At 50.3% G+C, this 27,742-nt stretch overlaps 1 protein-coding gene across 1 annotated transcript; it reads left to right on the top strand.

The window, feature by feature from the left end:
* On the top strand, positions 1-27,339 carry TP73 (tumor protein p73; the record flags this gene model as incomplete). Its single annotated transcript, XM_079545639.1, has 14 exons — positions 1-44; positions 1,799-1,894; positions 2,622-2,745; positions 9,347-9,592; positions 21,105-21,291; positions 21,425-21,540; positions 21,935-22,044; positions 22,338-22,480; positions 23,149-23,237; positions 23,371-23,495; positions 23,879-24,033; positions 24,186-24,318; positions 25,291-25,384; positions 27,019-27,339. The coding sequence occupies 14 exons, from the start codon at positions 1-3 to the stop codon at positions 27,337-27,339; spliced, it is 1,983 nt and encodes a 660-aa protein (XP_079401765.1).
* Positions 27,340-27,742: the final 403 nt, after the last annotated feature.

Raw genomic sequence — 27,742 nt, forward strand, 5'->3', positions numbered from 1 at the left:
ATGCTACCGATACCCAGGGCCATGGAAAGCAGCATGGAAGCAGGGTAAGGGCCCGAGAAGCCTCACTGCAGCTCTGAGCTTTTCCTTTTCTTGAAACTGCTGCTTCCGTCCTTTCTTTTTCTCTGTTTACACGTGGGATGAGGAGGGATGGGCGGAAGTGAGACTTTGATGAGCTCTGTCTTCAGCTAGAAGTTCTGTGGGGAGCAAAGACTCTGCTGCTGTGCCAAACCCTCCTGGAAGAGCATCTGCAGGTGCTGCATCACTCAGATGAGTCGCAGATGCAGCAGAAACCAGCATGGGTCGGCTTTCGGGATGCCGTCCTGCTTTCACTTTGATGGCTGGTGCTGTGCCTGTTGCTCCTAAGCCACCCGGTCCCCAGCTGACTCAGAGACCATTGAAAGGGCCCTGGCCCTGCAGCTGGTCTCCCCTGAACATCATCATTCTGAGAGCAGCTGCTCCCACCACGAGCGGTTTAAGATTGAAAAGCAGGAAGTTTTCAGGCTTTCGCTATTAGATGTCGGTACCGAGTTGAAACAAGATGGTAACCTTTGTGTGAGTAAAAAGGGGTAACCGGAGTGCAGCTGGGGTGCATAGGTGTTAGGAAGGGCAGGGTGGCAGCCCCTGCAGCTCTGGGGAGCGAGGGGCCAGGGAGGAGGAGGATGAGGGCAGTCGCATGGTGTGGCTGCGAGCAGCATGCTGACCAAGATGGCTGCAGCCCAGCTCTCTGCAGCATGCTGCCTTTTCTTCCGGGGGCTTGGGGAGGCACAAAGGAAAGATCACAGTGTTCTCAGTGCTCTGGTGCTTGAAGGAAGACAGAAAGCTGGGGGTCTTTGGGCTCTCTGTAGCTCATAGCACATCGCACCTGATCTAAGCTCACTCTCAGATGGCACCTCTCCGTGCTGTCCTATCAAGTTTTGTCATGTACCATCACCCCATCCACCCATCATTCACCAGCCTTGCTGAGGAGGGTTTCCCCCATTCCCCTGCTGGTGCTGGGCTGCTGAGCATAATCTCAGGGGAGCAGCACCAAGCATGTTTTTGGTTCTGATTCTCACTGCAAGACTTTATTCGCCAACTAACTTTGTGTTTCAGTTTTATTCAGAGACTTCCTACTCAAGAATTCAATGTTGTTGTCTGAGAGATCTAAGCCCTTTACTGAATGAACCTGGTTCAAAATGATTACTAAGAATAGTTCTCAAAGGGTGGAAGGGGCTGTGGGTAGCAGTGCTGAGAACTGCTGGAGCGTGCTGTAAACATTTCAGATGGGAACCCAGTGTCACAGAAATAGCATTTAGCAGAAATGGGCTGACATCTTAGAACCCTGCCACTTTGGCCCTTTCCAAAATACCCACATCTTTGTAAGATTGGAGACGATGGAAGTGGTGTCATCACCTGAAATATCAGCATTAAAGAAAGATTAAGCAGCCAGAGGTCTGTTGCAGGGACACTTCTGGGAGCCCAATGGGAACTGTCCCAGCAGCCCAGAAAGCTCCTGCGCTTTGCTGATGCGAGTTTGGGCACCAGTAAAAAACAGGAGGGAATGATATTCTGTGACATGGTTCTGTAACACAGCATTTGCAACCTGTGTTATCATAATCTGAGTTTAGTGCAGCTGACCTGGGTCTCTGTGCGTGTTGCAGGAGTAGAGCAGCGTAAATGCTGCGTTCGATCATCCACTCCATTCCTGTGCTGAACAAATAAAATACCTGCATATCCAGATCTTTAAGCCGCCAGGAAAAAAGGAGACATTTTGTTTGCACTCTACAACACTAACTTTGTTGTTTTTCTTTGTGCCTAGAGTGATTTATCCTTTGCCAGACTCCCCCTCTGTGAAGATGTCCCAGTCCTCTCCTGCTGATGAAAGTACAACATTTGAACACCTCTGGAGTACACTGTAAGTGTCATTTGCTCATGTGTATTGAGGCAGACGTGCCTCTTTGCCATGTAATCTGTATTAGCACATCTAATCAATATGACATGAAGGGAGACTAGCATCTTTCACGTGCACCAATTTTCACATGTTCCTTTCCTGCATTCAGAATTGTGTTCCCAGGCTCTGAGCTGCCAAACTACTTTGCCTCGATGATGCTAGACAGCCAGAAGCTGGAAATTTTGCATACACTGAATGCAGGGCCCCACAAAGTAGTTCCCAGGTTTTGGAAACTTTCTGAGGGTTGTGCAACCATCAGCAATTTCAATTTCCATCATAAATGCAAAGGAATGAACATAGCAAAGGGCCCCATTGCTGCTGCACTCTTGCACATCAGAGGTCAGCATCTGGGCACACTTTTTGTATAAGAAAGCAAAGGTCAGCAATGCCTCTGCAGTTATTGTGGGAGAGGAGACACCAACTCATCTTTGCTGCAAGGGGAGGAGGCCACATGCATCGTGTTGTGCCTGCTGGGAAGCTCACTGCCCCAGCAGCACAGCATCAGCCCTCACCCATGCCCATGTAACAGAGCACACTGTGGAAGGGACATCCACCAGCAGTAACCACCAGAACCAACAACAGACCAGCCTGGGCTGGGCACGGCCAGTTTTCCTGAACTGTAGCCCTTGTTGCTGGCGCAGGCTGCACAGGAGAGCTGGAAAGCTGACCATCTGCCATTGCTTGCTTACAGGGCACCAGACAGCACCTACTTCGACCTCTCTCCATCCACTCATACAGGCAACAATGAGGTCTCCAACCGCACAGAGATCACAATGGATGTCTTCCAGATGAGAGGCATGAATGACTCTGTTATGGTGAGTGTGCTCAGACTGCAGAAGTGAGAGATACATCAGATACAAACTTGTTTTTCTCCTAGTGATTGAGTGGCTTCAGGGTAGGAAATGGAACTTATTCATAACTCAAAACAGAAACACTAAAGATGCAAAGCTGCCATCGTTTGGTTCAGTGTCCAATAACCTGTAATAAAATGACTGTAGTGCAGTTTTGCAGTCATACGGTACAGTAGTTGGTAAAATAGTGGCTACATGTTAATACATTTTGCTGGACTCTCCTCCTGTTTGGGAAGGGCTTTTAAAGGCAGAGTCTTTAAAATTACTCAATTTGAAACAGCACTGAGACAATGCACTAGAAATAACCCCCTCAAAAAGACCAGCTTGCTGTCTCTTCTGAAAGCCAAAGGCCTGGTTTGCACAGCACACAGTAACTACAGCTCATCTGGCATCAGGATCTCCCTCTGCCCAGACAGGCATTAGAAATCCACTAGCAGGCATCCTCAAGGCAGCGTGAGCCTCTGTGATGCTCCCAGCATTAATGCTCCTTCCCCAAGCAGCCTGGCCTCCCACCAGCATCCCTTCAACATGCAGCAGCTCTGGCCATTTCAGCATCTCCCTCCACAAAGCCCATTTCGCTCCTCGCCAGCTTGCCTCCCCTCCCCCAGCCTCTTTTTCCCTCGCTTTTAGCTCACTTTCCCTCTCTAGCCAGGCCTTTGTTTGCAGCGGGGCAGGAGCCTGGCAGACGGCTCAGGTGGGGGCTGCAGTGTTAATTGCAGAGCTTCCAATTGCTGCAGAACTGAAGCCCCCTTCAGCAGGAGCCTGGTGCAACCAGGCTGTTCCCACAGCGTGCCAGGGCTGGGGGGCTTGCAGGGGTGAGGGAGCTCAAATTAACGATCCAGGAGTAAATATTTATATCGATCCCATTGTGCAACTCAACACTGTGCTGCTAGGCTCAAAATGAGCTGAGCGTAGCTTTTGCTAGCTGTCATCACCAAAACACATGGCAGACTGACATGTATGAAAACAAATAAACAAATAATGTGAGTTACTCAGAACAACAGCCACCCTTATTTTTTTTTCTTAAAGATGCCAGCTTCAGTTCATGCAGTACTTAAAGCTTGGCTTAGGATGCTGCTCTGACCTCTTTGTGCTTGGGTCCGTGCACACAGTGTAGAGAGGCAAGTGATGCACACTGGCTACATCTTTGAAAATATGATCCACTACTCTCTGAACTGCCCATCTGCTCCAGTATGCAACTTCCACAGTGGTGTCTGGCTGAAGCAAAGACCTTTCAGCCCTCTGCCCTGAGTTAGGAGGAGACCTGACCGACTGCAGGCTTTGTGCTTCCAACCTCATGCCCTGCGTACAGCCAGCAGTTCAGTAAGCCCCTCACCTTCTTAGATTTTTTTTTGAAAAAACAGATCATCTCTCAATGAAACAATTAAATCCAGTGAAGAAAGGTGGGATGACAGAGAGAAAAAGAGCATTTGTTGCTGGATTTTCATGTGACACTGGGACACGGGTGGCTACCTGGTCTCCAGGAATTTTTGTCAGTGAGACCTCCAGTAGCATTTGAGCCAGGGTAGCTCCAGTCCAAGCTGTTCACGTGGTTTGTTATTGCCACTGATACGCAGTGGGAAAGAATCCCCCAGCCTGGGGTGAATAGAGGGACAGAGCAATGCTCTTACAGCTTCAAGTGAGAACTGGAATGATCTCAGGGTCACTGCATCAGCACACCCAGACAGCACGGCCACCTCAGTCTGCAGGTGGAGGGTGCCGATCAGGTAGGTTTTGACTCCAGCAATGCTGCAAGCAGCTTTCTGGAATTAAATCTGGCTGGGTTTAATTGCAGAGTAGGACCCCCGCTCTCCCCTTGGTGGGACTGGCTGGTGCAGCCTCGTCCATCACTGGGCAAGCTGGGGCCTGCCCTGCATTTTAATGAATAGTCATGAGGGACAGAAAGGGGTGGGCCCCGTTTTGTTGTTGGATGCAGCTAGTTGACAGAACTAAGGGAGATGAAAAAGGCAAAAAAGCCAACAAACCGCACGCAGGTGGCCAGTGCTGCATCCCTGGCACTGCCTGCCCAGTCCTGCACCTCATGCTCCAGCACTGCGTCTCCCTGGTTGGCTCCATCTCCTCCTGACCCCATGACTCCTCTGCCGGGACAGTTCCCACTTGTCTGTAAATCCCAAGAAGACTAAAATGTTGTACATCAGTGACCCGATGCAGCATTATACCACGGTAGGTGCTACTCTTTGTTAATGGTCTTACCTCGTTGCTTCTTGCTTGTGCCTGCTCCCTGCCACTGCAGCAGGAGCTCAGTTTGTGTCCTGGCTCTGCTTCCAAGCCATCACACTGCTGCCTGGGACGTGCTGGGGGTGCACTGGACGTAGTGCTCCTCTGTATCTGAGGCACTTGGCAGCTCAAAGAAAATGAACTGTGCCTACCTGGGATTGTTGCAGCTTCACTAGCTCAGTCCATGCTTCTTTCATGTTTTGTCTGCTCCTGTGTTGCGCTCTGCAGAGACCTAGGCACGATTTAAACCTTTCATGTAAGCAAGCACAGGCTCTCTGTCTTCTTTGTACGTGCAAATTGTACACGCTTGCATTGGAGAAACCTGGCTGAAGGCTAAGGGAGTTGTGAGCATCCCTCGGTGGAAACACTGCCTGCCAAGCCCAGCTTAGTTTTCTCCTCAGACCTTCTCAAGCACAAGGACTGCAGTTCCTGACAAACACCCGCATCCCCAAGGCAGCTTTGCCTTTCCTGGTTTAAAGCTGCTGGGAGGGGCGGATGCAATGGCACCTGTGCTTGCAGGTGATGTAGCCTCAGCTCTGTCCTCAAGTGGTGAGATTGCTTTCTTGGTCAAAAGCTTTTTGTGTCAGCTTTCTGGCATTCAAAAAATGTAGATGCAGATATTGATAGAAGGATGCACTGGTGTGCTTCCCAACCAGAAATTATGTGATTTCCCCTTTTTGTCATACACAAGTAGTGAAAACCACACATGTACTGTGTTGTTCTGTGCTGTAGTGCTGCTGCTTGAGATGTCCTTTCTGCAATCATGTGCTTATTGATGTGTGTGTATAAACACATGTATATATTTGCACGCATACATACACAAGCACTGTGTTGGATTTGTTGACAAACATACAAACACTCTTGCTTGGATTTGTCTGTTAAGGGAATACTTCCAAAACCTCCTTGATCTTAAAAACCAAGTCAGTCATTGTACACACAGCACTTGGCTCTGAGTATTGCTTCCAACAGGCTTATAAATCCAAGAAACTGGGGCCTTTGCCTGTTGCTTTGTAACCCAACTGTGCTATGAGCAGGATAAATCATAAAACATGCAGAGAAACATGCAGTATTAGTAGGGGTGAAGAAGGTCTGAAATGAAATTTCCTCTAATTTACAAAGGCTGGCTTTCCCACCTTTGGATGCCCTGAGCATCAGCTGACTTGAATGAGTCTGGTTCATGTGTTTCAGGTGATAAGAGAAAGCACTCTTTTATGCCATGTACAACTTCACTTTAACAGAAATGACTGAGTGCTGTTCCAGGCTGGGGTGCTGCTCATGGGTCTGCTGTGAGGTTTCTGGTTTGTCAAGGGAAGTCTCTCTCCCATAGGGTGGTCGTGATGCTCTGCTCAGTTCATCAGCCTTGATTCAGCCTTCCACTGAGCTCCATTGCCACGCACCTCAGCCCCGCACAGCCCCAGCTCTAAGCACTGTAATCTCAACACATCCCACCAGGACTGCTTTTTCTGGGTTTTTTTCCAGGGGACACCTCACCCCTCTCTGCACTGCGGCTCTGGAGCAGATTTCTGTTAGCAGATTTCACCAGGAGGCAAAATGCTTCCTGTTTATTTCCCATTTTGACAGGATATGAGTAACTGGGACGGCACCCACTCCTGATGTGCCTGACAGTGCAAACCCAACCTGCTTTTGTCTGACTGTGCCCTTACGTGTGCTACGGCAGGTCTGAAACTCAGCTTGTTTGCTTGTCGAGTGAGGAACGCTCGCTTCCCATTTATTCCTAAGAAAACACCCATGGCTGGGTACAGGGTGTGTGCAGAATGTTCCCTGAAGCCTTTCCGTTGTCCCAGTCATCGCAAGAGAACAAACCTGCTCAATCTTGATATTCATGGATTCTTTGAGCTGTGGAATGGCTGTGCTGCCGTAACGAGGACAATCCTTTTCTCCTTGAGGATCTCTTCCCATGCGATGCTTTACATCTCCCACCCAGCTTCCAGCCAGTGTCACCATCAGGGCTGCGTGTCCCCGAGGTCCCTGCTGGCAGCTGGCTGTGGTGGGGTGGCCGTGGCTTCCCTCCTGCATCCCAAATGCCATTTTGCTGAAGTTTCTCGTGGTTTTTTCTCCTGGTAAAATCTGGGTTTGTGGAAAGCCCGGATGGGGGTTGTTTAGCAGGGCTATTTATAGTGCAGCAAGAAGAAATAGAGGGGTTTATGCACATATTCTAGGGGACAAAATGGCTGTATTTGTAAGAGCAAGTCAGGTCTTGTTCAGCATTCCTCCAGTTAGTTACAGACTCCAAGAACCTTATGATAGATGCAGACAACAGGAGAACTTTCCTGCAGAAGGGTGATTGCGTTTAAGCCATTATACCTCGTACGCGTTTGGGTGAGGTGTGGATCCCAAGTTAAAACATGTCTCCTGATTCCTGAGTTGTGAGCCTTTCAGCCTGCAGCCTTCCCAGGGAGCAGGCACATCCCCAGCCCGCTGCTGTGTCCGGCTCACACCACGCTGCCCACCAGGCTTCCCAGAGCTGCTCAGCAGCTGATGGCACAATCCCCACCATGCAGGGGGACGGGTGCAGGTGAGAGCAGGGTGGGATGTCCCAGAGGGGATGCAAGCAGTGATGCACTGACACAGGAAAATATGCAGAAAAAGGAAAAACAAAACAATTGGCCTGATTTTCAGATGAAAGATGAAGGCTATTTTAGCCATGCTACTTTTGAGAATGCAACTTTGCGTAGGCAGTACCCACAGATGAAAGTGCTGCTGGCTCTTATTGGCAATATCTGATAATAATTGTTCAAAAAAGGAATAATGAAAATAAATAAGGAAAGCAAGGTTTTGGCCCGGCACTTTGGAATAAGAGCCAGTAGGTGTATAAATGAGGGAGTTTGCTCTGTGACCTTATTTGCAGTGTGCTGCATCACAGCCGTGCACTTTGTAGTTTGAGGTTTTCCCCAAATTAAACTGACATCAGTGAAAGCCACTGAAAGCAAACACCCCAGCTATGAAACGAATTACACAAACCACCATTCAGATCTGGTTCTTCGTATTCGTGGAAGGGAACTCCTTCCAGAAATGGCACCCACATGTACATTTGTGATAAGTGAACGAGTGCAGAAAAAGTCTGCTTTGGAGTAATGCCATCACGATGGTTGCAATCTGCTAGCAAGCAAGGCAGGAGCTCTGGGGTTTGAGGTACTGACTGGCATTTGGGGCACGTTGTCAGGGTGCTGAGCTGAGCTGGTGGTCATGCTAACATGTAACAGTGTCTGCAGGGGCTGCACTGCTGCCTTCTGTTCTATTGCAACTACAGCTTTTTCTGTCTCTGCTCTAGGGCTTTGAATTCTGCTTGAATTCTGCAGCTCTTCCAAGTGGAAAGAGCACTCTGCAAAACCAACATTTCCATAAAGATCTCTGGAGAGCTGCAGGCAGGAGGCATTGCACCAGCCTGGGCTGCGCAGAGCAGATGCTGCATTGCATCCACGGCTGGCAACATCAGCAACTGCCACCAACTCAAGTGCTCAGTGCCACGCAGGATGCAGAGCCGTGGCTGTGGGGTGCTCACCTGGGGATGCCAGGCTGCTGCTGTGCTTGAGCTGCTTTGTGGCAGGGATGATGTGGAGTTAGAGTGGAGGTCAAAGCCTTCCTCCTTCTGTCTTCTGGATAGAAGACCTCTCCTCCACACTGGCCGCCAGCACCCTCAGTTCCAGGCAGAGCCCAGAAGCCCAGGGTCAGTTGGTCAGTTCTCCCATGACAGTTGTGGTTGGTACCCGTGGTACCTCTGCCCTGCGTGAGGTCTGGCCACAGGCTTGGCTGGCGTTATCAGTGCTGTGAGGTCTGGCACTGAGCAGTCCTTTACGGGAAATTGGTAACACTGATGAGGCTGGTGAGGTTCCAGGAATTTGCTGAGAACCAACCTGCTTCGCTTCAGGGAAGAAAAGAGCCTTCCTGTGGTCGTGTGTGCAGTGCCGTGGTCATCGCTCCCCCTCAATGCAGTAGGACTTTTCCCACATCTTAGCAAAGCTCAAAAAAACTCATGTCTGTTCCCCCTACTTGCAAAAGAATTGTTTTGCATGTCAAATGTGCTAGAAACCTGGGGATCTTGGCATCGTGCTGCCTCCAGTGAGGGTGAAGTTGATAAAAGGGGACGACTTAAATGTATTGAGTTTATCCTTTACACAAGTGGTGACCTGTTTAAAAAACAAACCAACCCAGAACAACTATTTTGGTTGACTTTCCAGCACGCTGGCCCTTTAAGGAAGCTGTAACAGGACACCTGAAGTCCTGAAGAAGTGTAGCTGAGGTTTCCATGTCTCTAAACTGGCTGGTGTTTTCTTTTTTTCCCTCCTCCCCTTTTCCCTTCCTCCAGTCCCAGTTTAATTTGCTGAACAACAGCATGGATCAGAGCATCGGCAGCAGAGCAGCCTCCACCAGCCCTTACAGCTCCGAGCACACCTCCAATGTCCCAACGCATTCACCCTACTCGCAGCCCAGCTCTACCTTCGACGCCATGTCCCCAGCTCCTGTCATCCCCTCCAACACTGACTACCCAGGTCCCCACCACTTTGAGGTGACCTTCCAGCAATCCAGCACAGCCAAGTCAGCCACCTGGACAGTAAGTTGCATGTGTTCTTCAGTTCACTAGAGAGATGCTTGCTATTGTAGGCAGTGTTTTCAGCCAGGCTGCCACAGACACGTGTGTGCCTGGGTGCTGGTGGTGTTGGGATGCTCAGGGAATACTGGTGTGTGGCACTGCAGGATGTGTGGTTCTTGCACGGCCACCACTGGTGGGGGCTTTGCCTGCACAGGTGACCATGATAAGAAAAAGCAGGCAGAAACACCTAATGCTTACTTTTAAGGCTGTTTGTTGTTGCTTGTTTGTTCTTGTTTAGTTTAGTTTTTTTTTCCAAACGGGTTAAACACGGTGATTTGAATATAATCTCTGCTGCAGAAATTCCATGGACTACATGTAAATGTCCCCGAAGATCACAAAGCTGGAAAAATGTGCAGGGAGAAGTGCCTGCCTTGTTCTCATGGTGCTTCCCAAAGCATTTTCCAGTGACTGCTGTCAGAGGTGATGCAGCAGGCGAGATGGACCGCTGCTCTGTTCTGTTGGGGCCATTCTTAGCTTTGCTTTAACTTCTTACTTTTCACTTTTAATCCTCTTTTATGCTGTATCAGAAGAGTAATGTTACCTCTAGAAGCCACAACAAATTAACAGAGTACATATTTATTTACAAAGAAATGGCTACACGGCATCATGCATGCCATGTGGGTTCAGTACCTGGTACTCTGGGGTACTGTTGGTCTTCTTGTGTGTCCACAGACAGACAGAGGAGTCCTCTGCTCTAATCAAGAATTTACCTGAGCATTGTACAGCTGCTTTTCTTTTTGTGGGAAAAAGTCCTGAAGTCACAGGCTGGCTCCTGGATGTGTGTGACTGTATTTTTAACTCACATCACTTGTGGCTGTAGTCGAAGGCAGTTCTGCTGTGGAGGTTTCCCTGCTGCATGGTGGTCACCTCCAGTCCTCATCACTGCCATTTGAATGTCTCCAGGAGCTCTTTTCAGATATGCTTGTGGCTTTTCTTTTCCGTGGAAGAATGTTTGCAGAGCAGAGAGGCTGTGATGAGACAGGTGACACAAAGAGGGAGTAACAGGGTTTCCTCTGCTGCTGTCATTTGACATTATCACGATACAAGCAGAGCTGTCCAGGAGTAATGTGTCAGCCCAAGGTGTGAGAATGACTTGTATTTTTGGAAGCTGATGTGCTTAATTGTTAAGAAAGTCCTTTCCATAGTAGACAGAAAGTGTCTTGGGATGCTTTTCTGCAGACAGAGCCCAGGACACGGCAGGCTTACAGCGCTGCGGTGCTGGCGTAGGAGCTGCACATGTGCTTTGTACTGAGGGCATAAGAGTCTGCAGCAGTGCCGTGGTCTGTCCGTGCTGCAGTTCCATGTGAGATGAGTTCTGCAGCAAAGTGCTGCCCTTTGGGCACTGCTTGCTCCTGGTGCTGCAGGGACAGTGACACCCAGGCAGGGTGAGGAGTCCTCATCCCTACTGTGAGGGCAGGCAGCACAGCACGGCGCCGTGCAGCTTCACGCTGACAGCTCGGCTCACTGCAGCACAGCTCAAGCAAGCTGCTAGAGAGCTCACATTTAAATTGAGATCAATCAGTGGCCGGGGCTGAAAAGCAGTTTCCCTGTATCTGGTCCATCAGCTCCAGCCCTCACTGCTGACACGTGCTGACCGATGGTTGGGATGAGCACCATGATGAGGTACAGCTTGCCTTCCGAGGAGTGGTTGGTCCGGCACTCTTTGTCACTGTCTTTCCTTGCAAGATATTGCTAAATGATGCATTTGTTAGGTTTTAACTAAACTGAAGGTCTTCTGGATAGGATGTGACTCTAGTCCACTCTTGCACGTGTTAGGGGATAACTCACATCAGTTAAATGTAAAATAGGAACTGCACAGGAAAACAGGCATTCCCGTGCCACAAAAACCACAGAGGCACACAGAGAAAGGAGCAGATGTGGCCACAGGATAGACGTCCTGCTGAAACCTTTGGGGCAATGCCAGCCAGATAGGTAATGAGTCAAAGGAGGAGGCACACTCCTTGGTGTGATTTTGAAAAGTGAAGCATCTGAATGGAAGCCAAAGGCACAGCAGTGTGGTGTTTCTCGTCCCAGCTGTCCTGTTACAGAGGGAAGAGACAGGGAAGTGTCAGATGCTTGCTTGCTGCTGTCCCTGGCTGGACGTTACTGGGAGACAGCTGTGTGATGGCGTGGGCACATCTGTGGGGCAGGGTCAGGCTGGGTGCTGCAGGATACCCTTGGGCAGCACGGAAAACAGGATATGTTTGTGCACGTTTAGTATGGAGAGCACCTATTAAAAATACATTCTGTGCTCACCTTTAATTAGCAGTAAGGAAAGACCCTTCCTTTATCCCAGCTGCTGTTGCAGCTGCACGGAGTAAATCACAAAAAGCCACAAAGGTGGCTGGTTGTCCCCAGAACAGCAAAGGAAGGAGAAGCAGGAAGCCCCCGGAGCCCATCCCACACGGTGAGCACGCCATGCTGGCATCTCTTATGAGCTGCAGTGTCCTTGGTGGGGATGACCTGTCCTGCTGCTGACTGCATCCCAGGCCACAAGTGCCCCATCACTTCTGGGGCAGGCTGCTGCTGTTTCTGGAGGAGAGATTCAGGCATGTCCCACTCAGCTGCTGAAGCTGCACTGGGCATCACCCACACAGTGCTGCCTCCTGCACAGAGCCTTCTTGCAAGCACAGATTGCTCTGCAGACAAGGAGTACTGGTTCTATTCACTGGGAGACAGCAAGCATACAGTCCAGCTCCTGCTATTGTGGAGCAGTAGTAAGGGAACCAGGGATCTTTCTGTGACTAACTAAACTGAGCTCAGACTATCTCAGCATCACCATGTGCTGTCTGCAGCCCTGTAGCTGTTGTGTCTTTCTGCTGGGAGCTGCACTAGTCAGGAAGGGCTTGCTTTGATTCTCAAGCTGTTGCATTAAAATCTCCTTTGGATACTGGAGCAGCCATGCCACATCAGTTCTGAGCAAACCCTTCTAACCCAGCACCTTGGGGAAGTGGCCAGGCTCAGGACACCCTTGGCCAATATGCTGTGGCAGCCTCCCATGCTGCAGAGAATGCAAGCCACCAGCCAGCACCAGGAGCTGACATTTCAGAGCACCAGACCAGGCTTCACTGCACCACTGCTGAGCCTCACAGAGAACAGGAGTGTGCCAACAGCGCCTTGCATCTTGGAGAACGTGGGTAATGGTTTGAGACAGCCACCATCAAAGGACTCCTGAAGGGCTGCAGACTGCCCAGCTCCCCGAGGTGCTGCCTGCACAATGAGTGGTCCTGCAGAAGTGACAGATTTACAGATTTGCTCCCACTTCTGTCCCATCCGTGCAGCAGCCTGGAAGACGGGGCTGCTTGCTTCCTTCCTCCCTCTCAAAGTCTGCATTAAAATTAGGCTGTTTGAAAATCTGTCCTGGCTGAAGGATGAAATTATCAGCAAAACATCACATATTATATACTGTCCATCAGGCAACATACAAATAATGATGTACTTACACAGCATGGTTCTCTGCATGAATTAAGAACACGAATCTAGAAGCGTGCAAATAATAATGGGAAAACTGTTAGGAAATACACTTGTCAAAGAAAGCTAGAAGTTGTGGGCAGTGGAGGACAGTGGCATCTGATGGCTCAGTAATGGTCCAGTCTTTGCTGAGAGAAGCTGAATTCATGATCTGGGTGTGCTAAAGGACGTGCGTGGTGTATTCCTGCAGTTGAAAAGAAACAACTGTAAAATGCACTTCTTATTTCATCAGTAGCTTTTGAGTATTTTAAGATTCACTGCACCAACTACACTAAGCAAGTTGCAAGCACTGACCATGAATTCCCCTGCATGGCTTCGTCCTCCATCATTTCAGAGCTGAGGGGTGCCCTCCGCGGTGAACGCAAGGCTTTGGTGGATCAGCAGCTCCATCAGCCTCTCAATTTTGGGCTGAATCACCAAGACTCCAAGCAACAAAGAGCTGGCGCTGCTCAGGCAGTGCCAAACAAATAGTTCAGTACAGGCAGTCTTGTCAAGTGATTTGACGTAGTTTTTTGATGCATAGCACGTAGCCTAACAGACTCCTATTTTTGAAGGCTTTTGCCTCTGAAGGATATTCTCTGGGAAACTCAGTGTTGTCCATTCTCAGCAATGATAAGTCAGCTGGAAAACAAACTGTAGCAGGAATTCATATCCCGTATTGCAGGGTTCCACGGAATCCTACCACGTGGTTACCCATGGGTTTGGAAATACATACATTAATGTTGATTAAGTTTGCAGCTCAAGCAAATGATGATAAACAATCTTTTAATAATGCGAGGTGAGACATTAACCGAGTGAATGAGGCTCCCCATTTAGGAAAGGAGGCTCCTGCAGGCGTTGGGCTCATGGTTGGGGAACCATGAGGATATGAGTGCTCAGCAGAATGGTGTCACTGTGGCTGGGGGAGCTGGGCTGCCTTCACAGACAGCACTGCCCAGACCACTGCCGTGCTGTGTGTGCAGCTCTCATGTCCACACTTCAAAAGGTTGTTGACAAAATAGAAAGGGGTTGGGAGGGAGATCCAAAGAAGATGAAAGATTTGGAGCAGATGCCTTGTAGAGAGATACCAAAGAAATGCATGGCATTAAAGGTCTCCTAGAGAAGAGTAAGGGTGGCTTGATCACAGTCTGCAAGTACCTGCATAGGAGATGGTTTCTGATAGCAGACAGCTCTTTAATCTAATAGAGAAAGACATAATGAGATCCAGTGCTTGGAAGATGAAGCCAGGCAAATTCAGACTAGAAACACAGTGTAAATTTTTTTTTTTAAATAGTGAGGATAATTAACCATAGGAACAATTTACCAAGGAATGTGGTGGATTCTCCAACTCATGAAGTATTTAAGTTAAGATTCTACCTATCCTTTTAAAGATAAGCTGTACTTCAAGCAGGTACCATTGGCTCAATCCAGGACAAGAAGGTGGGGGTCTTAGACTTAGCAGTGTAGAAAATCTAAGATCAAAATCTGTTCTTTCCAGCCTTCAAGTGGTGAATTTATAAACTTATGAAATGAACAGGTGGAGAGAGATGAAGACTTTGTGCACAGATTTGGGGCCCACATTTGCCAGAAACAGCTCTGTTCTTGCAGAAAGATGCCAGGCAGCAAATGGGTGGCAAGGTCCTGACTCCGCAGGCTGCCTCTATCCACAGCATCAAGCTCAGCTTTTGAAAATCACAACCAACTCTGACCCAAAGTTGCTGTGCTAGTCTTTTCTGTAGGAAGCCTTCATTTTAATTTTTTAATGGCCTTCTTCTTAGCAGAGAGCAATGAAACAGATGCTGAAAATAAGGTTATCCCTGCATGCTCAAAGCCCCCCTCCAGCAGGCTGTGCTGATGGGGCTGAGAGGAGGACGGAGCCGCAGCCGTGCAAGACAGGGCACGCCAGCAGCCTGCCTGTTTGTTGGAAGCTATCAGGACTCTCAGTTCCCTGGAGCTGCCCATACATGCAAGAGCCGTGAGCAGATCTTGGCTGTTTCTCGCAGGCAGCCCCTCACCACGCCGGCCAGCTGGTAACTGATAGATAATTAGTATTTTTCTCAAGTTGGGTTTGAGGTGGATGAGCGCTCCCTCCTCTCCAAAACACTGCAGTGTGCACCAAAGCCTGCAGACGCGTTAATGGGGTCTTTGGCCCCCTGTGGCCTGGCTGCAAAGGGGCAGCTGTCTGCTTCTCCACCCAGCCCTGGCAGGCAGCTGGGGTCTCGTCCCAGTGAGGAAGCCCCTTACCAGCTCATGTACAGCATCACGCTTGCTGTTTCGGTGCACAGCCAGTGATGGCAGGTCTCTGTGGCTGGAGAGGGTCAGAGCCAAGGTGAGGGTCTGCTGCGAGAGCAGGTGGAATCAGGCAGTTACTCAAAGCAAACCACTGGGGTTTAATTAGACCCAAGTCTGGTTGCTCCATAAATATTGCAGTTGGAGCTTTGGTGCAGGGAAACTGGGGGAGCTGAAATGGTTCTCTGAAGGCAGCTGAAAGGGAAAGATGGAAATGATTGGGGTTACTGGAGGTAAATTCTCCTTGATACCTGAAGTAAGCTGAAATAGAGAGGCAGTTATAAAGAGGAGGGGAAAGTCTTCAGGAGCATCTATAGAAAATGCTTCAATCTCTGTGGTGGCTTACTATGTTTTACAGAGGTATCTGTCCAACAGCAGTGGCCTGAAAATGAGCAAATGAACATGGCTCAGTAAGCTCTACATCTGAGCCATAAACACTTTTGTTTTTATCTGAGTAGCTGGGCAAAAGAGCATGGATATTTTGGCATGCCAGAAATAGGAAAGCAACCTCAGCATCAGCCTGCTCCAAAGCTCATTGAAACCAGCCTACTGGAGGCTTTCCATGAGCTTTTGCAGGGCGTGGATGAGGCTCCAGCAGCTCCAGACACAATGGAATTAAGAAAAAAGGCAAAGGAATCTGGTGTGTGATGTTCCAACACGACCCACTATCAGCTCCGCTATCTTGAACGTGTATGGTATGCACAGGTCAAGGAAACGACTTGCTGGCAACTGCCTCACCAGCGGGAAGGTGAGATGGGACATGCCAGGAAGCCAAACTGCTGTGGGGAAGTGGTGCCAGGCTAGAGGACACCTCAAGGTGCCTCTCTGCACCGTACCCACGCAGCAGCCCTAAGACATCACTGGTGGTCCAGCATTTGTGAGTATGGGACTGAGGATGTCTGCTAAGTCCCTGTGCTGTGGTGGCCAGAGACTCTTGCTGGGGCTCCACCAGGCTTCTGGAGAAAAGCCCGTGTCCCAGGCAGGTCCTGGTCATTGCAGGGTGAGGACCTGGGTGCTGGTGCATCTCTTGCAGCCATTCCATCGTGCTGTGCCAAGCCCATGTGCACCAGGCACAGGTGGATGCCTTCCTGTTCAGCGCAAGTGATGCACAACCTCAGCTTGTAGTAAGCGAGCAGCAAAGAAAACGTTAGGAGGAATTTCTAACTCAGTGAGAAGTCGGATAGGCCGGTGATTAAAAAATGGTTATTAAAAAAAATTAGAAAGAAAAACTAAGTTCTGCAGTCTGCATGTCTTCCAGGATCTGTCGTAACAGATTCGTCCGAGCCGGTTAACGGTATTTGCGGTTTGCAAGATGCTACATGTCTGGGTAAGATGACAGACACATTATTATCACCTCTCCACTGCGATCTGTCCAAACCTGTCCCAGGATGCAGCTCCGCAGCTGCTTGCTGGGGAGTGCAAGGAAATTAGCAGCCGGAGGCAGCACTTTTCTTCTCTCTCCCTTGCCAGGCTAGTGGCTTTATTGGGATCCATTGACTGCAGTCCTGGACACGTCTTGAGTAAAGCTAATGAGGAGAGTGGAATGTAAAAGAGGAGGAGGAGGAGGCTGGTTGGGAGAAGGGGGGAGGATTTGTGGAAAAAGTAATTGTTGAGCAAATCATTTCCTTCAAGAGAGAAAGAAGGACTTGGCTGCAGCCCTCCTGAAGCAGGCAAGTCTAGACGCTTCGGTGTCAACAGTTGAAGATAAATAAGATTTTATCAGCTCCAAATCTGTTGGGACACATCCTTCTAGCGGTTCTGCTGCCCAGAGTGGAGCAGGGACAGATGGACTTTGCTGGTAGGTCTCTGTGCTGAAGATTCAGGTTGTTTTTTGAGCAAAGATCTTAGCATACGTGAGGAAAGCCCACCTCTCCTGTGTCTCACTTCCTGCACAATAGCTGCAGGGCTGATTGGGGCAGGAATTTCTTCCAGAGCAGCTTGGATGTGTGCACAGGGTGAACAGCAGCATTCTTAAGCTTAACTTCAGTTTCACTGTGTCACATCTGCAGCTGCATGAGTCTCCATGAATTTCTGTGGAGTATTAGGTCACTTGAACCTTGTAATGCACAAAACATTTCCTTGGTCGCAGTGGCTGCAGTAGTAAGATAACACTTAGAAAGGAGAATTTGGCTTTTTCTTTCATTCTTACTGCTCTGGACTTGTGCTACAAGACATTACAGGAGCAGAGAAGCAGCAGCAGCAAAAGAGGTGTCATTGTATTTTTCCTGCAGCAAATAGAGGTGTGCTTACATTGAGAGCCACATGCCTGTAAGAGAAAAAAAACAAGAGAACAAGAATAGGTGCTCTGCAAGTTTATGTAAGCTTAGGGTGGTTGCTCAGTTATACTGCTGCTGTTTATGCTGTACAATCATCCACAAGCCACAGCGACGTGAACCTGTTGTGCTCTGCAAACACAGTAACAGGCTGTCTGACTTCCTTCTACAATCAGACATGACTTGAAGAATACGAAGGGCTTCACTAATAGCCTAAAGCATAGAACAGGGATTGGAGGTAAGGGAAGGAGATGCCTAGAGATAGAACAAATTCAGACTTTTGTGTAGCTGCGAAAGAAACACTAGGATTGAGATCTTTCAGTGCTGCCACACCAGCACCAGAGATGCTGGGCAATGTGTTCAGGCACCCAGGGGTGCTGCTGGGGCATCAGCCCCTCTCAGCTCCCCCTCTCGGCCCCGTCCATGCTTGCTCCCCATATGCCAGGGACAGTCTGCTGGCCGGCAGCCTAGCTCTCCTGCAGCACGCTCCCAAACCTGCAGGAGCCACAGCTGCCACCAGCTTGTAAAAACTGCACACAAACAGGAATGGTATGGATGGGCAGCCTGAGGCCTGCCCTCAAACCGTACGGCAGCGACACAGCCGTGGCTAAAAGATGAGGTGACTGCACCGCTCCTTGAGACTCCTTGGGGTTCTGATTTTTCACTTGGCAAATCTCCTGTTTTGCACTTGAGGAAGGCACAGTGCCTTGGTGCACTCTGTAAGCCAGGTGCGTGCACTTCATCTGCACCTCAGGAAGCATCAATAACTAAAAGCACAATTTTGCCCAGCTGTAGATGACCATGGAGGAGCAGAGCACCTGCATGGCACTCTACTGGGATTCTCAGAGCATGCATTTTACTGTCCCTTATGTGTACACTGCTTTTCTTGGCTGAGAACACGGCTAGACACATAAGAGTCTCCGTGGATTCTGAAAATGCACTGAAATATAATGCTCACTCCCAAAGTGAGCATGAACAAGCAGGGTTTCCAAGACCAGGACAGCTTTTCTCTGGCAGTGACTGCAGCAGGGCACGCAGGGAGCCAGGGGCTGCTGATCCAGCACCATGAGCACAGTCTCACAGGATGCAACCCTGATCCTTCTTGCCCAGAGTTATCAGTGTGGAGTTCCTTAAAAGAATAGTTTGTTATTGTTGAAGGATCTTTGAAGGCAATGCTGGAGCTGTTAAGACATGATAAGGTTATCAGCAGAGGCATGCCTGTGTTGAGCAGCAGCGTTTCTCCCTGCGGGGCAATCGCTGTGCTATTTAACAGAGATTTATCCATGTCATAACATGGTATAATGAGAGAATTTGTTACCAAAGAGCTTGCCGTAATGCACCTCTACTCTTCCAAAGCAGTTTTATTTCCCAGGCGTGTTGAGGGCTGCCCGGGAATGTCTACATGAAAGGATCCTTTGACAGGAGTTGTCAGTGTTTTAACACCTGGCAAGGAAGAGCCCCCTCCACATAACCCTTGTTTTGCCACATTGTCTCCCCAAAACAAGAGCATTAAGTCCCCATTGCACCCATGCAAGCAGGTTGTATGGGCTCAAGCCTTGCTCCAGTGCTGCTCTCTCTTTCCATTGCTAGAAAGGCATTGCACCCCTACCGTATGTAAAGGACCTGCTAAAAGGTGGCACCATGACATGCCCCAACGTCCTACCAGCAGCCTTGCACTCAAGTTATTTGCTTGCTGCAGAGCCCTCAGCTTTAGAAGTAAGCCCTCTGCCCGTGAGAGAGCAGAGATGCTTTCTCACTGCGTGGTATTAGGAGCAAAGACTCAGTGGCCATTGCACACCTGTATTTTGGTGGCTTAGGACAAGCATTAACATCCTCACAAACATTCAGCACGGTGGTATTTTTTTGGCATAAAGCACGTGTTGTGGGAATGAGATAAAATACTTTGAACAGAAGCATGCCCTGCATGCAGGGACTAGCTGAGCTCTGTGCAGCAGGGGTGGGCTCGTGTATAGCAAACAAATTCTTTGTTAGAAAACAGCATGGCAAGGTGGAAGGGAACTGCATCTCCTCACACGTGTGCCCTGGACAGCAGTTAGTAGAAGGTGAGGGACAGGCCCTCCTGCCCAGCTGCCTGGGGCACTTCCCAGTCCCAAACCACTCAGAGAAGTGCAGGGCAAGCACCTGCAGACCCAAGAAAACTCACATGTCAGCCCATCTCCACGTGCTGCTACCCTTAGGACCTAGAGCCCAGCACTGTGTTTGTTCATCTTCCTCCAGCACAAGAAGGGACTCTGCTACCTTAGGGATGTTTTACCTTGCAAGCACAGCACTCTCCTGTTCTCCCTCTTGCTCTATCCTCAGCTGCACCATAGGAGCAGCAGGATTCTACCCCAACCTGTATGGGCTCAGCATCACAACTCAGTGCACCTGAGCTGGGAGGGGGTTTGGAGGAGCACGGAACTCGTTCCTGGCTGGGTCAGTACTGGGTGCACACTGGGGCCAAACACAGCTGTGCTGAGTGGAGACACTTGTTTCTGCAAGTGAAGTTTGCCTCTTGCTCATGACCAAGCAGACCCTGTTGTGTCTGCACAAGGAGCATTTCAGTGGTCACAGAGCATCTTCTGTCAGCATTCCGCTCTGATTTCCAGCTGCTGCCCAGCATCACGCAGTGCCTGTCCTGACAGAGTGCTGTCCCCAGCCTCCCTGATCCATATCCTTTGTGACCTTCTGCTAGGACTGCAAGTGTCTGTGAAGAATCGAGTCATGGTCAGGATAAACCCCATTCTGCACCACACTTACTAGACATAATTAATGTCTGACATCTTGCCTAATTAGCTGTAATTCTATTACACAGCATGAAGCACGGATTCCTTATCCCTCCGTGCCAGCTGGGAAACCCTCCCTAGAAGGTCCCATGCTGAATCCAGTGGTTGGTGTGATCTGGCTTGTGTGGACATTGTTGTGCAGGTGAACTTGGTCACATTTCAGCACTGCTAGGGAGAAACAAGCGCTGAGCCTTGGGGTAAGAAGTTACTGCAGAACAGCACACAGTGTCCCCTGCGTGCACGTGCAATAGCAGTTTGCAGGGCAGCTCTCTCTTGTGCAGCTTCACAAAGCATGTGCATCAGCACAGCCAGCACACGGGGAATCCTGCGCTGGCACAGCACCCCCGGAGCGGTTACAGTACAATAGGCAGCAATTGGTTTTATAACGAGTCATTATTTTAATATGCTGCTTTGCTGCCATGTTGGCATCTCACTGGGAGCATTCAGGAGGCAGAAGGTGGGTGGATCAGAGGAGCTGCGGGAAAGCAGGCGCCTGCCTGAGCGTGGTGTGAGAGCCACAGTGCTCAGCCCTCCACGTGCACACAGCATCCCTCAGGCACAGGGCAGCGGGCACCCAGGGCTCCTTGCTGCCCTCGCTGCATGCTGAGCTGCATGTCCACGTTCTCCATTTGCTCCTCGTGAGCTGTGCTAACGCTGGTCTCTCTTCTATTCCAGTACTCCCCACTGCTGAAGAAGCTCTACTGTCAGATTGCCAAGACATGTCCCATCCAGATCAAGGTGACCAGCCCACCGCCACCGGGCACCATCATCCGGGCCATGCCTGTCTACAAGAAGGCCGAGCACGTGACAGAAGTGGTGAAACGCTGCCCCAACCATGAGCTGGGGCGTGACTTTAACGATGGTGAGTGCTGTTGTCACCCCTACAGGGCACAGCCCCAGCTGCAAAACGTGGCTGGGAAGAGCTGGTGGCACAGGAGCTGCTGCCCTGTGCAGGTTGAAGCTCCAGGTCCTAACCACAGGCACTTGACTTACAGGCCAGTCAGCCCCAGCCAGCCACCTCATCAGGGTGGAAGGCAACAACCTCTCCCAGTACGTGGACGACCCTGTGACAGGACGGCAGAGTGTGATGGTGCCCTACGAGCCCCCACAGGTACCCTGCTGCACTGGGGGTGGTGGGGAGCAGAACCAGCTCTTGTCCCAGTGTGGAGGAGTGAACCCGCTGGTGACGTCTGCTTTGTTGGAGGAAGATTTGAGTCCTGGCTGGAGTCGGGTGGCACATCTGAGCCCTTGTGTGCCTGCTCTGAGCACCCCATTCCTGGGTGGTGGGGAACGGAAGGCCTGAGCCTCCCCCTCAGAGATCCCACAGCCTTGCAGCGTCCCATTCCCCCACCTAGGACCGTCCCCATCACTGCAGGGCCACATGTCACCACTCCTTCCCTTCTCAGTGCTCCTTCTGCTTGACCTGCAAAGGCACTCAAGGCACAGCCCTGCCCAAAGGAATGCCCTCACTCTTTGCTCACTGTCTGCTCCCCTCTCCTGGGCAGGTGGGGACCGAGTTCACCACTATCCTGTACAACTTCATGTGCAACAGCAGCTGTGTGGGAGGAATGAACAGGAGACCCATCCTCATTATCATCACGCTGGAGACGAGAGAGTAAGTGGCTGCTGGAGCACCATTCTTGCCTTTGTGGAAAAGCTGCTTCCTGCTGGCTAGGAAGAGGGCAGGGGAGGTACAGCAGACCCACTGCAGTGCTGGCTTCTTCCCACACAGCTGAAGCCTTCCTCAGCCCCAGCAGCTCCTCCTCCCACAGGAGACTGCTGCTGCTCAGGCTGTTCGCAGGGGAGCTCCCCACACCCGGGGATCTGAGCCAGGCCATAACATGCTGGGCTGAGCCCAAGTGAACGTCCCTGGCAGAAACAAATTCACCAATTCCTCTCTCCTCCCAGCGGCCAAGTCCTAGGAAGGCGATCATTTGAGGGACGGATCTGTGCCTGTCCTGGCAGGGACCGGAAAGCTGATGAAGACCATTACCGAGAGCAACAAGCCCTGAATGAGAACGCAGCTAAAAATGGCAACGCCAACAAACGCAGTGAGTCTGCTCTCCAGGAGAGGGAGGGTGCCTCAGAGCACTGCTTTGTCACAGTCTTCAGCTCCTAGCCTGCATTGTTCCTCGAAACCCTTCTGCCTCAGCACCTTTCCCATTGCAACCAAAATCACTGTGCTCCAGAAGTTGAGGCTTAAACCCACACCAGGGCATGATGCTTTGACCTTTCTCCTCTGAATCTCAGAAGTAGGATCTCCTCTCTTTTTGCCCCAGAATGCAGTGATACTAGCATAGGGCCTTTCTGTCCAGATGTGCTCATTATTATTGTTTTTGAAGGAACATCATCAAGGACATAATACAGTTAAGCAGCAAGCATTGTGCATGATGTGAGCTAAAATACTTCAGGAAGCCAAGGTGTTACCAGATGTGTCCTGTTCTCCCAAAGACAGCAGGGCACAGCAGAATGGAAATGAGAGAAAAAAATGAAATTTTCTTAAAAAACACACACACAGAATTCCTAGAGCCATAATTCCTAAGTGACAGCACACATTTGGGATATGTCAAGCTAATTCTCCTAGAGGTAGCTATTTCCCTCTTTTCAGTAAAGGCTTGCAAAGCACGCTGCTCCTGCGTGCCCAGAGGACACAGCTGTTCCCGCTGCCTGATTTGACTTTCATCTTCTGCTAACATTTTTCCCCTTCTCTCCTTTCCAGCATTCAAACAGAGCCCTCAGGCCATCCCAGCACTGGGGCCAGGCGTTAAGAAACGGAGACACGGGGAGGAGGAGATGTATTATGTGCCTGTAAGTGTCAGTGAGCCACGCTGCTCAGCAGTGGCAAGGGAAACTCTTGGGGATGTGCTCTCAGGATGGGTTTGTGTGGCTGCGGGTAGAAAAAAAGGGCCATGGTGAGAGCTGGGCTTGTTCCATCCTCCAGGTTCGAGGCAGGGAGAACTTTGAGATCCTGATGAAGATAAAGGAGAGCTTGGAGCTGGTGGAGCTGGTCCCACAGCAGCTGGTTGACTCCTACCGGCAGCAACAGCAGCAGCTCCTGCAGAGGCAGTAAGTGCCATCCCAGTGTCCCTGAGTGCCCACTGCAGCTCAGCAAACTGATCAGCACTGCTGCAACTGCTATTTTTTACAGCAAGCATAAACTACAGCACTGGATATGAACCTTCCTAGGGGGCCTGCACTGCAGTGAGTTCTCCATCTGCAGGGACTTTTCACAGACACATGTAGCTGTCGCCTGACATAAATGCAGCCCAGCCAATTCTGCACCAGTGCAGTTTGTCTTGGGCTGCTCTCAGTGCAATCTGGCCTTCCTCAGTGCTACCTGAAACCTCAGCACAAAGATCCTGAGCAGGCAGACAGGAGGTCTGGGGTTGCCAGCTGGCTCCACATCCTCCTGCTGGATGCTCATCGCTTGCCTTCTCTTTCCTGAGCAGAAATCAGCTGCAGACACCTTCCTCCTACGGCCCTGTCCTCTCACCTATGAATAAAGTCCACGCAGGAGGAATCAACAAGCTGCCCTCTGTCAACCAGCTGGTCGGGCAGCCAGCACAGCACAGCTCTGGCTCAGCATCAAGCCTGGGGCCAATGGGTAAGGCTCCCACTGCAGCAGAGTGCAGAACCGTGGTCCCAGCTGGTGGGGGCCCTCCTTGCCCAGCAGGGTCCCCAGTGAGGGACAGGGGTTGTTGTGTCTTGGTTCTGTCTGACTGATCTACCTGTCGTGTTGGCATGGCTGCTGCCTAGGACCTGGAATGCTGAACAGCCACCCCATGCAACCCAATGGGGAAATGAACGGGGGCCACTCGTCCCAGTCCATGGTCTCAGGATCACACTGCACCCCTCCTCCGCCCTACAACCCCGATCCCAGCCTAGTCAGGTAGGGAGGGCAGCAGGTGCCCTTTTTGTGTTGTCCTCTGATGTTTCTTGCTGTTGTCCCTTACTCTAACCTTCAGATCTGTCTAGCAACTGGTCAACTGGCCACTGGTCCCAGCTGAGAAATCACTGCTCATGACATCATGTAGACCATTCTTCTCATCTTAAAAATCAAAGCCCAGCTACCTACCAGTTAGAAACACCTCTTGCCCTCATAGACCTCCTGGTAATCTGTCCTGGCTTAATTACAAAATTAAGTCCTCCCAAACAAGAATCTTTTCCTGCATGCCAAACTGCACACAGCTTTGTGAACTTCCACCCTTCCCTTCCGTAGTAATGATGTCTGGAAGTTGGTCCACATGGTTCATTTCCACGAGGAATATGCCAGCATGTCCACAGATGCTTTTTACTGCTTGTCTTTAAGTAGAACATAGACGTTTCAACAGACATCCCACCAAGGTCAGAGCACCTGTACATTCAGTTACCAGAGCTGCATAGCAGCAGCCCAGAGCTATTCACAGAATAGCCTTGCAATTAGTCTGTAAGTTGCAGGGACTGACTTTGCTGTCCAAACTAAGGCATGGGCCCTTTTCCTCCTCAGGTAGCTCAGGCTCCCTCCAGTTAACAGTGTAGGTAATTCAGCAGAAACCTCTGAAAGTCTGAAAAGGAAAAAAAACAAACAAGACAGTGATATTCAGAATGAACATAGTTCCATTCTTCATTCTGACATTAATGGAAGTTAAGGTCACACTTAAGGTGCGTGACAACAGCCAGAGCAAGTTCCCTCCTCTGCTCGTTTGCCCACATCCCATCTACATCACAAGCGTTTGGAAGTGTTGCCAAGTCTGGAGGCAGCAGGAGCTCACTGCTGTCTCCCTTCTGCCTTTTCAGTGAGCTGAAACACAGTGTTGGTTGACAGCACAGCTTATATTCATGAGAAGTTAATGCCACTTTATTTTCCAAACTTTTTCTGCAGTTTTTTAACAGGATTGGGGTGTCCAAACTGCATCGACTATTTCACCTCACAAGGGTTACAGAATATTTACCACCTGCAGAACCTATCCATAGAGGTAAATGCTTTGGGAAGATCTGTTCTTACCACTTGTTTCTATCAGCTGTTGATCTTAAAAGCAAGGACAGAACTGTTTTAAAAGAAAGGAAAAAAACTGTGCACCAACCTGTTACAGAATATATACTCCCCATGATTTATGTCTTCCATTTATGCATCGTTTCTAGCCCTTCACATTTAACAGTGGTTCAGTTTTTGGTAGCAACCACAATAGCCTCCACATTGGTTCCTCCAGACTGTCAGAAATGAGATCTAATGAGATCTGATGAACTAACAGAGAGAAACAAATTAATAACTTGGCACATTGTTGAGCTCTTTTTGGATGTCCCCAAACCAGAACTCAAGTAGGTGTTTAACACAAAAAGGAAACCAGACAAGGTGCTCAGCAAATGAAACAGCACCAGTTAGGGAAGAGCTGGAATGAAAACAGGCGTAGAGTAGGTTCAGAATTCCTGCCCTCATGCTCTGTGTCAGCTCTCTGCTGCCAGGGGAAGAGGAGCTGCCAACTGCAGTTCTCAGTTAAAGCATAACCTCTTGCTGACAAAACTGAGGCTGCAAAACTGAGGGCAGCACCAAGCAGGGACTCCCCTCATCCATCAGGATAGGGAGTAGAAAAAGCTTAAGCCCTTGGAGCCATAGTTAGCCTTGTAAGTTCTAGAGTCAGTATTTTGGACAGAAAAAAAGCTGCTGCCCTGATTCTGTTGTTTTCCCCCCAGGTAGTTTGTAGTGATCTCCTACCTGGCAGCTACAGTAAGATAGGCAATGCAGCTGCTGAAGACACAATGATTTTTCATTGGTAGCTGGGGCCAGTTGCACAACCTTAGCCTGATTTTGGACCATTTTCTGAACTAACTGCATTATTACCTGCAAGCTGTCAAAAGAAATGTTTGGTATGGCCAGAACTTTGTATCAGGTTGCTGAGCTGTCTGTCCGAGTTGGTATTTGTAATTACTAATTGCACACTCGCTATCTTCTCTGGTTAACATTCATACGAGTCTCTGTGTTTGGCATTAACATGGCTCTCTGGCAGCTCTCCACCACGAGGGTATTTGTTCTGGCGCAGCCCCCATTGCTGAGTTGATCCAGCTCTCAGTTAGCACTACAACCACAAAGCTGCTACTGCCCACACGGCCCACCTCCAACAGGGAGGGCCCCGAAAGCCCCAGTCAGCGGGGCTCAGGGAATGCGGCCCATTACCCCAGCCCACCCCTGGGGGCTGCCTGGAGCCCCCCGCTGCTCCTGCCCTGTGCAAAGCAGCCGGGCTGAGCTCCTCGCCCTGTGAGCACAGCTGCTCCTCAGCCCACGTCCAGCGGGAGCTCTCCCATTCTCAGCAGTTTGATGTGATACAGTGAGCTTACGTCCCTGTCCCCCAGTCCCCAAATAACAAGATGCGTTTTTGGCTGACTTTCAAAATGGTGTTTGAATGACTGGTCAAGCGTGACCACGAGTAGCCGGTCTGTAACTGAGAAGCTGCCCCTCGTGGAAGCACCCCTGGGTTGTTGTGTGTTGTGTGGACCGAGGCCAGGATGTGCCACTCGCTCCTGTGCCCGCGTCCCTCTGAGCCATGAGCTGGGGGCCAGGCTCCGTCCCGGTGTTCCCCTCACGGGGTGCCCCTCAGCAGCGCTGTTCTTCCAGGATCTCGGAGCACTGAAGATCCCGGAGCAGTACCGGATGATCATCTGGAGGGGCCTTCAAGAACTCAAGCAGAGCCACGACTACGGGGCCCAGCAGCTCATCCGCTCCAGCAGCAACGCCTCCACCATCTCCATTGGCAGCTCGGGGGAGCTGCAGCGGCAGCGCGTGATGGAGGCCGTGCACTTCCGCGTGCGCCACACCATCACCATCCCCAACCGCGGCGCGGCGGACGAGTGGGCAGACTTTGGCTTTGACCTCCCAGACTGCAAGTCCCGCAAACAGTCCATCAAAGAAGAGTTCACGGAGGGAGAGATCAACTGAGGTTCTCCAGGGCACGACGGTAGGAAACCGGACACAAAGGGAGTCCAAGGGACGGGCTGGGGAAACCAAACCCTGCGTGAAACATGGGAGAATATTTCAGCCTTGAGCAGCTGGAGAAGCATAATTTTGCTGGACAGACGCGGACTGTCGGCTGCGTGAGGAAATACGGCCCCCATCCGTCTGCCAGGAACTTCCCAGAGAGGAAATCCCAGTGGTTTATCAGAGGGTCGATGGAAGGACGGGGCGGTGAGAGCTCCTGGAATGCAGCGCAGATGCTGACTGCACGCGGCAGAGGAGTCACCTGCTGGTTCATCCTTCTGTTTCGTATTGTGCTGGACGAGCCTGGCATCAAACAGATGCAGCATACAGATAGCACATTTTCTGTTAGTGAGACCTACCTTCT

Source organism: Tetrao urogallus (genome assembly GCF_951394365.1).
Source record: "Tetrao urogallus genome assembly, chromosome: 21".
In the NCBI taxonomy this organism is placed as follows: Eukaryota; Metazoa; Chordata; class Aves; order Galliformes; family Phasianidae; genus Tetrao; species Tetrao urogallus.